Below are 15,059 nucleotides of genomic sequence, written 5' to 3'. Positions count from 1 at the left end.
ATGAGATGTTCGAAAATTTTGCCGACACACGATGAGACAAGTGGGGACACTCTACCACGACCGCAGCCATGGCCTCGTGGTAGAGTGTCCGCTTCGGATGCGGGAGGTCATGGGTTCGAACCCACGTGCCGCCGGATACCCACCGGTTTCACCAAATGGGCACAGGCGTCCCCCGGCCTGACACTGGGCTTTCGCAGGGGTAAGCCGCCTCGGAAGGGAAGCCTACGCCATCCAAATCCCGTCGAAACATGTGGGCATGAAATGATCCCTGAAAAGGTAGGTAAAGGTCTAAGAAGAAGTACACGATGTGAGCGAGATTGTTCTAAGGTTTTCTATTGTGTATTTTTACTAGGTTTGGGTATCGGTATGACCATGGCATGCTTCCACTCATGTACATATAAGCCATTTTTTTTCAATGTTTGTTGCAAAAATTGGTCAAGAAGGTGGCCGATTCATCGTCAAGGTTCCCGAGCATGAGGTCGTGACGTGGTCAGCGCCTGGCGCCTGGTGCTGTTGAGTTTGAAGTGCAGACCTGCCTTCCCATTCCGATATGTCACTTTCTAGCTCGGCAGAATCACTTTCTGTGTAACCGGTAGGTGGCGTGGATGAAGTGGTACTTAGCGGGCGGTGAATTTCTGCTAGATCTTGCATGGTCAAATCTTCGCTACGATGAGAGAGTGCCTGGTGAGCAAGTCTCTCTATGGCCGATCTCTGAGCGACTCGAGTGTCAGTAGGTTTCAGAAGGTGTTTATATGGCCCCTAAACCCCCTCCAATATTTTCCCAAACATTTCAAGTAAACAAGCGTATCGCGTGCAGAAATCCGAAACGATCAAAGATGCCACACGTCGCAGTCTTGAATCCCGGCCGGTCTTGAATCCCGGCTGCCATGAAGATGGTGGTGTAGGTGCCCCAGCAGCTGGTTTTGCGTAAATCCAGACCATCTCGGGGTCTGATGATGATCTTCCGATGCGTAGAAGGTAAGTCTGGCATACGCGAGGCCGCGATCACTCTCTTATTTAAGGCAGCCGCCCAGCGGCTGCTTTGGACGCCAACCTTGCTGCTGTCTTGAAAGCGTCCTGAAGCATTGGGTCTAGACAAGCCGCTCTCTGCTGCTTGCCTCTTCTTGGCTGGTTTAGATTGAACCACTTGCCACTTAGCTCCTTCCATTGGTTCCATTTCATCTTCTTTTCCCCCTTCTAGTGGGTTGCAGACGCTCGGCGTTGATTGAAGTGGCGTCGCAGCGCTCCCTGTCATTGCAAGCGTAGCCGTGCCGACGCCACTCGGAACGGCCGGCGTTCCTAGCTAGGTCAGATTAGGCTTCAGTGGCGCAAAATTGAAAAAGCTAAAAAATGTCGAAACCTCACTTGTAGACGACAACCCGCACTTCGTTGTGATCTGGTGGACGAAACGCACTCGATGAAACAAAAATCCGGATGAAAGTTCGCACATCAAAGATCACACAAGTGCAAAAGGCCGTAGCGAGGCGGAGGCACGTCCGCACAGCTCAGCGTCCCTATCATCTTTGAGAGTGAGAGAGAGAGGGTAAACTTTATTATTTTCCAGCAGATTGCTGGGCTGGGCTCCCACCTAGGCGCTAACGGAGAGACTGTGTCTCCCGGCAGCTTCCTTGGCCTGCTGGATCGCCCAAAAGTTCTTGATAGCAGCACAGTCCGCCAACGCGCCCGAAGGTCTTCATTGAAAGCCGTGACCCCAGAATTTATGACTAATGCTGGCCATTCCCATTGGGTATGGTCAAGAGTGGCTCTGGTGGTACAGTACTGGCATAGATTAGAACTATACACGTGGGGATGTGTGGTGCATGATGACGGGGTTCATATATGTGCGTGTTTGTAGCTGCCACCGTTGAACGGACTGGGCCCGACTTAGCTTGGGTTGAGGCGGAGGGTACTACCGCCTTTGCAGTCGATAGTGTTGAGTTATGTCATTAAATTTAGTGAGCCGATCATCCCATTCTGTTTGGGTGGCCGCTTTGTCTGACGCGACTTGGCACGTAAGACCTCGAGCCACGTTGTGCACCACTTCATTCGGACTGTCCTCTTGGTCACCCAGTGGTGTGTGGACAGGGAACCAAAAGATGTGCACGTATTTGTCCGCCTCGTGAATTTTCACTGTACTAAGAATCCGCAATGCCTTGGGGTAGATTCTGCCGTTAGCGTAGTTTCGAACGGCTGTCTGCGAGTCGCTGATTACACTTGAGGTGTTTGTGCAGGCTATGGTCATTGCGATAGCCACTTCCTCTGCCCTTTCTACGTTCCGTATGATGATACTCCGATACTCTTTGAAAAAATCACGCTGGTGGCCGTGGGGCAGCGTCACAGTCTACGGAACTTGCGAACAAGGTTTCTCAAGAAAACTTGTAATATGGCAATAATGTTGCGTGGTGGGTGTTTAGAAAAAGTGAGTGCAAGCGCACATTTCCATCGGGCGTCATAATATTGTGATTATCATCATGACTTCGACGTTTAAAGAGAGCCACCTACTACAGAGGCACATACGTTATCGCATATCTCCTTAAAACTACGTACGTAGCAAGTTCAAAAACGTTTCACGCGCATAATTACCGGTTGTTTAGATCATGTCATATGCTAAAGCTTCTCTGACACAAACCACTTTCATTGATCACATTGCAGTGATCCACTATATAAAGATATCGAGTAACATCAATGAAAATTTGGGAACCCTTAAGCTTCGTATCTAAGAATTAAACGCGACAGTGGAAATTCGGAGGAAGCTTTCTTATATCGCTGTAATCTGGTAAACAGGTAGCGTGCTTTAGAGTATACTAGATCATGCACCTGAAATGTTTTCGAACTTGCTATATATGCAACCAGTATGCGGTATTTTAAGGGAATGCGCGCAACAATATGTGTGCATTTTGTAATGGGTAGTCGGCTTTACACCACGAAGCCGAAATGACAATCACATGTTCTGACGCCCGATGGCAACGCGTGCTTGCATCACGCGAAATTGGTGTGATATTACTTGTATTGTGAAGCTTGCACACAGCCCCACCGCGGTGGTCTAGTGGCTAAGTTACTCGGCTGCTGACCTGCAGGTTGCGGGACTGAATCCCGGCTTCGGCGGCTACATTTGCGATGGAGGCGGAATTGTTGTAGGCCCGTGTGCTCAAATTTGGGTGCACGTTAAAGAAACCCAGGTGGTCGAAATTTCTGGAGCCCTCCACTACGGCCTCTCTCATAATCATAGCGTGGTTTTGGGACGTTAAACCCCACATATTAATCAATGAAGCTTGCACACATGGCGATTCATGTGTTTATATACAACATGAAAGCTATTTTCACTGCATTTCCAAGCAGAAGCGTGACTGTGTAGTAGAGCGCCATGCATTCTTGCCACGCAAACGGTGTGGGTTCGATTTTTACTCGGGCCCGAAATTTTTTATATTTGTTTTATTTGCATCTTTCTCGATTTTTGCTGTCACGGCCAAGATGATGATTTTTCGCTTATAGAACCAACAATGCCCCCACCGACGCTGGAATTTCTGCGAAACGAGCTCCTTGATGTGATTGCGTTAAAATTACGCACTAATGGGTTGAATTACGCACTATATAGGGACAGAATATTGCTATCACGTTCAAATCTTAAAGGCGAAGCTGAAGAGTCCCCTGATATTTCTTCTTTTTGAAGGTTACGTTCGATTAGTTATCACTGATCAGAACCAGATATTCTCATCATAGGTGCCATTTAGTGATAAAAATGCGCCGATCAGCAGGCCTATGTGGGGCATTTCCACAGCGAGTGTGTTCATGGTATCACAACAGCTCCTTTTCGAGCCCTATAGTTGTACGCCACCGCTATAAGTAACCGCTGTCACTCGGAATAAAAAAAATATCTCTAATAGAACAGTATTTCAACCCGGGCCTTCTGCGTGGTGGCCAAGTATTGTATGCTGCAGAGCCACGCTGGTGCTTAAGAATCATATACAAACGGACCTTATGACCTTATGCAGGCTTCATGTCGGTCGCGTAATCGCGTTAGCATGTGTATTACGGAGTTTTATTAGAGGAAAACAATAACCAACTGTCACACAATGTGAATTGCGTAAGAATTGGGTCATTGAGTGCAAAGGCCCTAGTTATTCATCACCATTAGCCATTGTATCAACAACGTGCACGTAATGCCTTATAGACGTGTAGCGGATGTCTTGCTTCTCCGCAGTCACAAAAAATAGTGGCGTAGTGGGTGTTCCATGCAAATGTACCAGCTCCAAGAGTGTTTACAAGAGGTTATGGAAATTCCACTGCATACAGGCTCCACCCACGCCTAGCGTTTCAACGGCGAGGCTGATTAGGAAACCGTTCCTTGTTCACCCGGAGCATCATCGTCATCAACGAGTATGTGCCACGGAAGGCGGCAGTTCGCCCGACAAAGGGGCATGTGCCGCCGAAATTTGTGCGGTCTGTCTGAAAGCTGTCGTCATCATAAACGGCAAACAGGGTCAGCACTTTAACCGAAAAGGAAGGCAACATTCAGCCCGACATCTGCGCAAGCATCTGCACTGCGGTGAACAATATTTGCTTGTGGTCAGCATTGTGTGAAATCGATATATACAGTATATTTGAGCCTTCTTCTACTTGGCGCTGAAATCGAACGATTTGCAGTGTCTAAAACATTGTTAGAGTTAAGACAATGACTGTGCTCCTTGCTGCACATGACATCACATCGCCAGCGGTGGTCGAGGTTTACAGCCGGTGACTTCAACGACTTGTTTTGTCCAGAAAAACGGCCCACTTTTCGTAACTGTGTAGGCATAATACACCATCTGCTTTTGCTGGAAACCACAAATTGTTGGGTGTCGTGGCCCGTTTAATGTCGGCTGCCCTCAAAATTTCCTCGCAGTGTGTACTACTTCCCGAAAGTGAATGAACCCGCGTTGATATATGCGGCCTCGCAGAGCCACTGTTGCGTAGCCAATGGGTCTGCGAAACCAAAACATATCCCAAATAAATGGTGCAGTGAGCGCGAGGCGGGGTCCACGGAGACCGATCAATTAATTGCCGGGAGGTCACCATTTGAGACAAATGACGGCGCGGCCTCCTTTGATTCGGCGCAGGTGTGCTGGCGCGGAGGTAGGTGGCCGTATGGGTGCTACGCTGGGCCGCCCCCTTTCGAGCGGACGATATTACATCCTGGAGCTTCCGGCCTGGTTGAGAAACGGTGGCAGCTCGCCGTATGCGGCCGCGTGCGTCCAGTCTTGACCAGCGGCTGTTCGACAGGCATTCGTTCAAACGCCAGATCGAGAGGCCCGCGTGAATTACTTGCCACATCGAACGGGCTCTCTACAGGTGCGAGAGACAGGTACGGCGCCGGTGCAGCCGGATCCTCGAGGGGCCACCGCTTCTGTGCGCCTCGAGTAGCCGCGATGGGCGTGCATGTAGTGTTTTCGGCTCACCTCATCGCATTCGTTACGACGCTGTAGAATGAGCAGTCTGGACTTTCATGGATTCATTCGGCTCTACTGATTTTGTGTCGTTCAGCCTGACCGAGGTTCTTGATAAAAGCGGCGCAGGGGGCCGTTTTGATCGTTGGTGCACAAAAGAATGACATTGAAATAGCTAGAACGACTGCGTTTTCCTTACGACGCATTAGAAGAAACGCAGTGTCCAAACTGCGCGAATTGTGTTGCAACATACGAACGCCTCATTGGTGTGTGTGCTTGTGTGTGCGTGTGCGTGTACTCTTTTATGTATTTGTCTGCAATCCATGCTTCAGACATCACAGCACTGCGCTTTGTCTTAGCATCGCACTTTTTTTTATCATCTGGTTTTCGCATCGTGAAATCGTCGTTCCTTTTTGCCATCTTAAGACTTATATTCCCCGTTACTGCTTCTCGAGAAACTAAACAGCAGCGCCCACGATGGGGTCACTGCCTTTCGCGTTTACACTGTTAATTACAAGAAGTGAAAGTGCCTCAGCATTTGTTGCGCAGAACGTCCGTATACTAGTGTGCTTTTTGTTGCTTTACGGGGGAAGAGGAAGAGTGCCAAGGGCGGGTCGTCCGGGTAGAAGTACGCTTAACGCGTGGAACCATCCCAAAATCCGATTCTAATGTGCAAAAAAAATTTTCTGATTTTTTTACTTTTTTGTTTATGAAAATTTTGTGAAATTTCTCACACTATTAAGGCCGATGATGAGGCCACACCGGTGCCCGTACATAAAAGTTTTGTTTTGCTGTTGCGATGTCTCTTGAAAGCATTTAGGTCAGGCGTCTCATCCGGTTTACGAACACATTTCTATGTTGTACTTACAATGAGCGGCTATTGACCGCACTTACATTTACTTCACTTTCTTTCCAGGGAAGAATGAATTGAGGGGGCAAACCTTCGATCTTCGTTGGTCGTGGATCTCGCTGGCCCATGAACGGTACATCGTCAACGAGACCGACTCACACTTGGTGGTGGTACTCCGCAGGAGAGGTTACCTGGGGCAAACGGCGTTCGTTGGTGCGTGTAAACTGTTTTCCTTCAACTCACAACTCTTACGATTCGGAGCTTGCAGTTAGCTGTGTGTGTGCAAAATGCGTATTAAAGTAATTCCTTCAGTAGAAACCAACGGAATCGAGAAGAAATAGAGAAGGAAAGGCGGGGAGGTTAACCAGAACAAGATGACTGGTTTGCTACCATATACATGGGAACAGGATAGAGTATACTGATAGAAAAAACATAGCACTTAACACAGCACACAGTCGGTCACGTCCATCATTTTGGCGTGGTGCACACATCCCTGTCACAGCCGCTTGTCCATGTCCGCGTTTCTTAAAAACCTCAGTACTTCCTTCGTCGCCTTCAGCCGTGATGTCGACGACATGTAACAATATTCTTAACTGCCATTTGTCTGGGTGCGCAAGAACGGACGCCACTTACTGTTTACGAACGTTATATACCGGACAGTTACTCAGTATTTATGTTGTGCTGTTGCGGTGTCACTTAAGGTATGAAAAGATCGTAACCAAACGGGTCAGCATTTTTTTAATGCACGCCTTCGTCGTGTAATGCGCATAAGCCGTAATGAAGATGCAACAAATCTAACTCACATGGTCGCCTAAGACGACTCGAAGGTGAATACCATTCGGTGTAGCTATCAGCGCCCAATCGAAGTTTGAGAGGTCACGTGAGTACACCTTTTTCATGCTGGGCCTGATTATGGCGATAAGTAGGAAGCATAGCTCATTGCAAAACGTTAAGATCTTTCAACCATCCACTTGTTACGCAATTCACTCGACGTGACACCAGTTGGGAATGTGTACGGTTATCTCCCGCGGTGCATCTATTAAGGGGCCAATCAACAGGCTCCTGCTTTTTTTTTACACCCTCCAAACAAGCTCGGCAATTCGAAGAGTAGACCGCAGCGATCACGTTTTCTGAATATTACAGCGCTGCGCGCCGCGCAGAGCCTGTCGCTCGCTGAATTCCGTGCCGACTGGTTGTGCCCTCGCGATCTCCGACGATAGTGCAGCTCTGGCCGACTGGGCTGATCCTACGCCGTCTCCTGATGCCGGTCCCTGACAACGACGACAGCGTAGCTCTGGCCGACTGGATTAGCCCTACGCCATCTCCTGACGCCGACAAGAGCTCTCGTCGAGCGGTGTATACCCCATCCTCGGACTCCTGCGACCGTGTTCATCTTTTCTATCTTCTCTTTACTTCCGTCGCTCGCTCTCCTGCGCCTCGCTCTCTTCTTCTCTCTCTCTCTCTATATATATATATGCCTTTTAATCCTATTCTTTTAATTCCTCCTTACCCGCATCCCTTGTGAGCTACTGTTGAGGGGTCGCACCTGATGCAGACAGTTACGGGGCTGAGTTTTCTTTTTTTTTTCCCTTTAGGAACCACCTAAGAACCACATACTCGCAGAGCCTCTATTTTGAAAAACAATTCCCGCGCTTCTTTCCTACGCCTTACCAATGCTCTTTCCACGTGCAGTCATGAAAAGTCGGCGATCAGCGACTTGACGCAGCACGCAGTTCGTTGATTGGTCTAAACCAGGTCTCAACAAAAAGTAGTGAAATCAGCGTCAGTTTTTGTTCCCACCCTGAGCTACGAAACTGCCCCCTCCCCCTCCTCCTTTTTTTTTTCTTGGCACTGTGGTCACACAACTTTGGCTTCGCAGTATTCGCGCGTATACATTCCTTGCTCAACTACAGCTACACATAGCGCCTCCGCGCACGCGTTTTACCCTCGACATGAGCAACATGGGGGAAAAGCGTTGCTGCGTGGACTACGCCTTCCCCTCCATGTGTGGCAGAAGGGTGGCGGCCGCGCGAAAATTTGAAACCAGCTAAAACGTATGTTATAGCCCCCGTAACTTCCTCGATATAGCATGTATTCGCCAAATTCTTGCGGCAGCATGTTCACGAAGTAAAAGTGTACATATTCCTCTTTATAACAATTTCTGGACCTTGAGGATGTTTACTGGCCCTTTACCTGTCTTCTGTAGCTTACCCGACATAAGGACATTGATTGATTGATTGATTGATTGATATATGGGGTTTAACGTCCTGAAAGCACCATATCGCTATGAGAGACGACGTAGTGGAGGGCTCCAGCAATTTCGACCACCTGAGGTTCCTTAACGTGCGCCCAAATCTAAGCACACTGGCGTACAGCATTTTCGCCTTCATCGAAAATGCGGCCGCCGCAGGCAGGATTTGATCCCGCGACCTGCGGGTCTGCAGCCGAGTACCTTAGCCACTAGACCACCGCGGTGGGGCGACATGAGGACAGTATGTAACATTTCTTCTAAAAGCACTTACAAGCCACTGCATGGTACTGCGGTATAATGATTGTCTGCAACGCAGAATACGTGGAATCGATTTCGGCTTGAACTCGTTTTTTTTTTTTTTTGTCTGGTCTTCGAAAAAAAAACATGTTTTGTTTCAGGCTTTCATTTGGTAAGTGTACTTCGTTTTTTACCAGGTGTCCATTAAAGAAACACTGGCTTTTGGGCACCGTGATTCTCGTCTGATGGACGCTCGAGGCTTTCGCCTTAAGAACGAGCAGCAAAGCTTTGATTAAGGTTAGTTGGTGCGGCATTCTAATGCTGTTGCGCTGAGTGAAATGCGCGAAGGACTAACGAAAATGGGATGCCCCGCTGCGGTGGTCTAGTGGATAAGGTACTCGGCTGCTGACCTGCAGGTCGCGGGATCAATTCCCGTCTGCGGTGGCTGCATTCTTGATGGAGGCGAAAATGCTATATGTCTGTGTGCTTAGGTTTGAGTGCACGGGCCCAGGTGGTCTAACCCCAGGTGGTCTAAATTCCCGGAGTCCTCCAATACGGCGTCACTCATAATCATATGATAATTTTGGGACATTAAACCCCACATATGAACTAATGAAAATGAGGACGGTAGACGTGATGCGTGCCACTTGTCCTACCTTCTTTTTCGTTAGTAGTACGTGCATTTCACTCAACGCGACACCATTGAAATGCTGCATCCACATTATATATATATATATATATATATATATATATATATATATATATATATATATATATATATATATATATATATATATATATATATATATATATATATATATATATAGCTATGCGGGAGGCGTGGTTTGGCTCATACGCCATGTCAATTCTATTACAATTCTTCCTCATCGGCTGCTACTATGTGTCGCTGCTTTCGACATCATAAGATTCCCCCTCCCTCGAAAGAATGCGCGAGCTACAAAGTATAAAACATGGCCAAGTGGAGTCTCATAATAAGAAAAAAATATGTTAGAAAATGCAGTAGTTCCATGTCACATGGCAGTTCTATAATCTTGTATCAAAAATTTGCACAGGAAAGGGCAGTCCGGTGATATCTACGCGAGCATAGCATAGCCGTGTATAGCATCGTGGAGCCAGGAAGTGGGAAGGGGAAATTATTGTGAGGAAGAAAGGGAAGAGGGAGAATAAGTGCAGAGCGAAAGAAGGAGAAACACAGAATTGAAAAGAATGGGAACAAAATGGAAAACATAGATGGCGAAAGAATTGCTGCACAGAAAGAGAGAAATGAAAAAAAAAAGGCGTAAACAGAAGAAAAAAAAAGGTTAGAGGGACGAAAGACAGAAAAAATAGATGTTCAGAGAAACGAATGAACCTAGAGAGATATGCATAAACAAGAGACTGAAAATGCGCAGCATATCCAGTGAGTAAATGATGAAGAGTTGGGTGATGCATCTGTCTGTCTGTCTGTCTGTCTGTCTGTCTGTCTGTCTGTCTGTCTGTCTGTCTGTCTGTCTGTCAACTACATGAAAATCACTAACGCCATCTTATGATATTATTTGCAAGGGCTGCACACACAACGCCACCTACTGAGCAATTCATAAACTAGAGGTGGCTAAATACTACTTACTACGACTACTACTACTACAGAGGCGGGAGCTACCCACACCCTAAGAAGCATCGCCCATAAAATGGAAAGATGGCCATGTATAGGAGGGAAAAGAAACAGGTAAGAGGGTAAAAAGCTTGGGCAAGCCCTGAGCAGCTAGGCGCCCACCAGCTGTGCCATGACCGAGCCTCGTGCGAATTTGTGCGAGCGATTTCGCTGGCGATTTTTTACCGCCGGTATTTGTGGCACCGATTGGCCTTTGGTTCAGATTTACCTTCTTAATTTAGTGCACTGTCCCCATCGACAAGCAGAGGAATAAACCACGATGGATTTCGAAGGAAATGGAATGTCAGCCTTTCGTCTTTCTTTTCTGTTGATACAAGTTGGTGTGATATAATCGGAAGAAGAACACCTACAAATAAAAGGAATACGAAAAAAATGCCGCCCCACTCCTCCCACGGGGGGAACTCGAGTAGATGCGTCGCAGAGTGGTGGAGGTATCGCGTGAATGCTGCGTAATCGGGTATGGTTCGGGAATGCTTAATTGTCATTTCGTCTTTATTATTCTTGTTTACTGAATGAAGGAGAAGTGTTGCCTTCAGTGAGTGGTGGGACGCTGATGTGCGATCCAGAGCATGTACAAGTACGGGGTGGCCAGTGAACGTTTGTGTAGCTCGAGCAGACGGTTTTTGCTAGCAGACGCTGTTTGAGTCTGCCTTGCGAGGCAAGAGGGGAGGAGCAAACAGTTGGCACAAGACACAAGCATGCGGCACGATACACGAACTGCGAGCATGCGCAGTGAGCGTGTGGGCATCGCCGCCGACGCCCGACACGTGACATCGTGCGGTCAACAAATGCTCTGCATTTAAAAGACGTTTGAGCTCCCCTAACGGGAGCTTTGTTCACCTTATTCAACAGCATCCTGCAGCCATGGCAGCTTAAACGTCTTTTTCATGGTCATGGTTGGTGCCATTCTTTCAATTCTTTCATACTATTTCCCTTGCAGGCGGGCTTGCATAAGAACCTCGATTTCATTAAGCTGATGTGTTGTTTTTTTCTCACTTCATCGCAGGAATCTCGGCGCGAAACCTGAGTGCCCGCCAAGGCCTTGACTTCAGCGCGTCCTATGCACGCCAAGTGCAGTTCAGCCCGGGCCAGACCGAGGCCGAGTGGCGACTGCGTCTGCTGGACGACGCGTCCTTCGAGCGCCACGAGGAGTTCCTCGTCGTGCTGGGACAGGCACTGAAGGCCGCCACCGAGTCTCCGGACAAGGCCTTGGTTTCCCTGCACGATGCAGAGGATGGTGCGCAGCAATTAAAAAAAAAAGTCATCCTAATTTCTGCATCCCCTTCACCTGCAAGCAATATAGCGTGATTATTATTTTCTAGGAGAGCGTGCATCCATTTTCAGTTTATGCATAGCTTATAAGTTCTCCTGGAGATAGGCAGTAACTGCACATAATTCCATTTTGCTTAAGCAAGCACGTAGACCGTACCATTAATAACGGCATATAGATATTTATTCTCTTCGTGAATAGGAAAAGTTGGCGCTTTTCTTCTAACGGCAGACAGTGGCCGGCTCTTTACAGGCGAGAGCAAAGTGACACTGTCAGCTCGCTTATTGCGTTCTTCTGACGCAACTAAGGCGAGGTTAGTGTATGTGGGTTTCAGCCTACTTCTTTTCTCTTGCATGATTGCTGCTCTCGTAAATAGTGAACCCATAGGCGTGCGCGCGGGGAGGGGAGGTGCGCAATGTCTCCTTCATCTATTGACCTAATAGGGAGGGGCACTGCGACGAACCTTCGCCCCCCCCCCCCCCCTTCTGAAGTTCCAGGAACCCTGAGCAGGCCTATGAGTGGATCATCGTACAACTGTATAAATGGCACATTAACGAACACTTATGCGCGTAGTCGCAGTTCTTGAACACAAACAAATATTTATGCAACCGAGATTTTCATGCATCATCGAAAAGTTTACCAACGCGTTGCAGACAGTTGCAAATTGTTCCCTAAAGGCACTGGAGAGACACGACACTGATTTTGGTCGGCTGACTGTCTTAGGGAGTGTGTTATGTCTTGTCGTCTTCCTGTGACTGCCACACCATCAATATTCTGTCATATTCCAAGAAAAATATGCTACACAGACAGAAAAGCGCGGCAAACATATGGGCAAGAGTACCTGCTAAAGGGGCCCTGCAACACTCTTCCAAGTAATCATCGAATGGCTTCAATAAAGAAGTTCTTTGCCTACCAAATCGATTACCATACGAATTCTTCAAATCTATTTAGTACGAGTGGAGTTGCGCTGATTTGCCATGCGCTTTAAGCCGTGAAATCTTTGCACGCAGAGCCATGACAATACCTCTTTTGGTCGGCGTTCGTTGTTTTCGGTTCCACGCACTTTTACAGATAGTTACTACGCATAACCAGCATGACGAGCAACTTGGAAACTCAACACAAATCAAAACTTTCAAAGCTGAAATCTTGTCTTCAGCGATGCTTTTTTTTTTTTCATTACAGAACCGACGATGTCTTTTGCCGAGACTAACGTAACTGTGTATGAGGACAGCGGGGAAGTGCTGCTCACGATACACAGGCACGGCGACGTTAGCATGGACACCAGCGTACTCTGCGTCACACATCCAGGTAAGCAGTAAAAGAATGTGTTCTTAAAACCACCAGACAAAAAAGAGAGAAAGAAGCATGCGAGAGCATGGATGTTATTACACGATGCATGTAAGGCTCGCTCCAACAAGGTTATATCCTTTACGCTTTAGTGATCGTGGTGAGTTGCCGTTTGTAAGTTGAGTCATACTTTGCTAAAATGATATTGTTTTAGCGTAGCTCCGTTGTGAGCGTGAAAATGCTGTGCAGTAAAGAAGGGGGAAAAAAACAGACGACAGTGCGACCGCTAAGTTCCAACTCTTGTTCATTGCGTACCCTTACAACACATTATACAGCTCATTTCACGTGACGCCACACACATGGCATGGTCAGTATATAGTTAATAAAATAGACTGCGTTTCTCTTCATATCTAGTAATAGAAAATGCGGGCGTTTTTTTTTTTAACTTGCCGGCAGCTTCATGTTTTAAGACATACTGTGTTTAAAACGCCATCCTTGACCAAATTGGCTGTTATGAAGTTTTGGGACACATTTCATTCTGTCTCACAGCAGAGTTACCCGTATTTCAGTTGTACAGTTCGGAATGGAAGCCCTCTACCTGCCACGTTCACTGTGTCTATTAAGTTCCTAATGCTGTTTTTCTGCATATTTTTTATACATTATGGTCCTTCCTGTACAGAGTATTGTTTAGCTGTCTTGATATTGCCGCTTTTTGTTTGCGGCTGTCTTTTTGATGTTACTGTTGATCAGTTCTGAAGGGATCAGCAAGGAAACAGAATAGTGCCGCTTCACCTTTTCTCACCCTGACAGGTACGGCCTCGGGCACTCAGCCATCGCCACTGGAATCCTACTCGGACTACGTGGCCAGACCGATGAGTCCAGGCAGCCTCGTGCGCTTCCGTACCGACGAAGCGGTGAAGACGTGCCGCGTGGCCATCATCGACGACTCTCTCTACGAAGAGGCCGAAAACTTCACCGTGAGCTTGATTTCGCCCCAGAATGGACGGGTCGGAAAGAACGGCTCTGCGGTCATCACCATCGCTCCAGACCCTCGAGATGGTTTGTGTGTTTGTGCGCGCGTGCGTGTGTGTTTGTGTGTGTTTGTGTAAGTGACGGTGCACGCGTGTGTTTGGAGCTTTATATTAGGTGTGGACTACTCTAAGCCAAGCTGTCGTGTGTTGTCGTCATCGCTTGGCGTAACGCAGGCAAGGACATATATGAAATAGCCAGCTGTTGCTGATTCAGGTGCACTCACACCAAAAAGATGCGTCCTTCCTCTTGTTCTACAAGCTTATCGATGATATAACGTACGGACATGCCTACTATATGGCTGGAGAAGCATGGCAACAAAGGCCACGTATAAAAATTTAAAGGGGATGCAAATGAGAAATACAAAAGGAGAGAAGAAAAAGGAAGGATAAGAAGTAACATAGAAAGAAGAAAAATTAGAGAAAACTGGAAAAGAGAACAGGAAAAAGAAGAAGGCTCGAGGAAAGAAAAAGCTGAAAGCCGAAAAGAAAACAAAGGCTCCGCACTCTCCTCGGGTTCGGAACCATTTTAGGACAAAGCTGTCTCAATTTTTCTGTTCGAATCAACAGCTACAAAGAAAAATTGATGCAGCTCTGCTTTATGGCGCGTCATATCTCCTATAGTAAAGCATGCATACTTTCAGGTGGAAGCATCCATGTAGGATGCAAAGCGCCAACATATGATCGACAAAACGTTCCTTTTGAACCAAATTTAATACACGGTTTGCAAGCTGGTGAAACGAGACATTGCTCCACCGGTGGTATAGCTAGGATGATGATGACAGTGATAAGGATGATAAAGATGGCGATTACGACTGATTAACGGACGCAAGGACTTGTTCTTCGTGTGTAGTCTTTGCGAACCTGCTCTTCCTCGTGGCTCCAAAGTGATGAATAATCTTAAGAATTTTACAAGCTCAACATGCATACTATTTTCGAAAGAAAGCAAAGAAAATTCAAGATGTTATACATGTGCACGTTTGCTAAATATACCGTCGACGAGCTATCGTCGACAAATTATTAGGGGAGTCGCGGCTCCCA

General features: G+C 47.2%; 1 protein-coding gene across 2 annotated transcripts in view; it reads left to right on the top strand.

Moving 5' to 3' along the window:
- LOC119177990 (FRAS1-related extracellular matrix protein 2) overlaps positions 1–15,059 on the top strand; it is a 290,210-nt gene that overhangs the window by 211,077 nt on the left and 64,074 nt on the right. For both annotated transcript variants that reach the window (XM_037429165.2, XM_075882253.1), the window contains exons 3-6: positions 6,340–6,486; positions 11,440–11,670; positions 12,886–13,011; positions 13,801–14,049. In XM_037429165.2, the coding sequence (XP_037285062.2) occupies positions 6,340–6,486; positions 11,440–11,670; positions 12,886–13,011; positions 13,801–14,049 (753 nt within the window). The remainder of the gene's footprint in view (positions 1–6,339; positions 6,487–11,439; positions 11,671–12,885; positions 13,012–13,800; positions 14,050–15,059) is intronic.

Source organism: Rhipicephalus microplus, chromosome 2, assembly GCF_043290135.1.
Source record: "Rhipicephalus microplus isolate Deutch F79 chromosome 2, USDA_Rmic, whole genome shotgun sequence".
NCBI classification, from domain to species: domain Eukaryota; kingdom Metazoa; phylum Arthropoda; class Arachnida; order Ixodida; family Ixodidae; genus Rhipicephalus; species Rhipicephalus microplus.
This window is presented reverse-complemented; position numbering and strand designations above follow the sequence as displayed.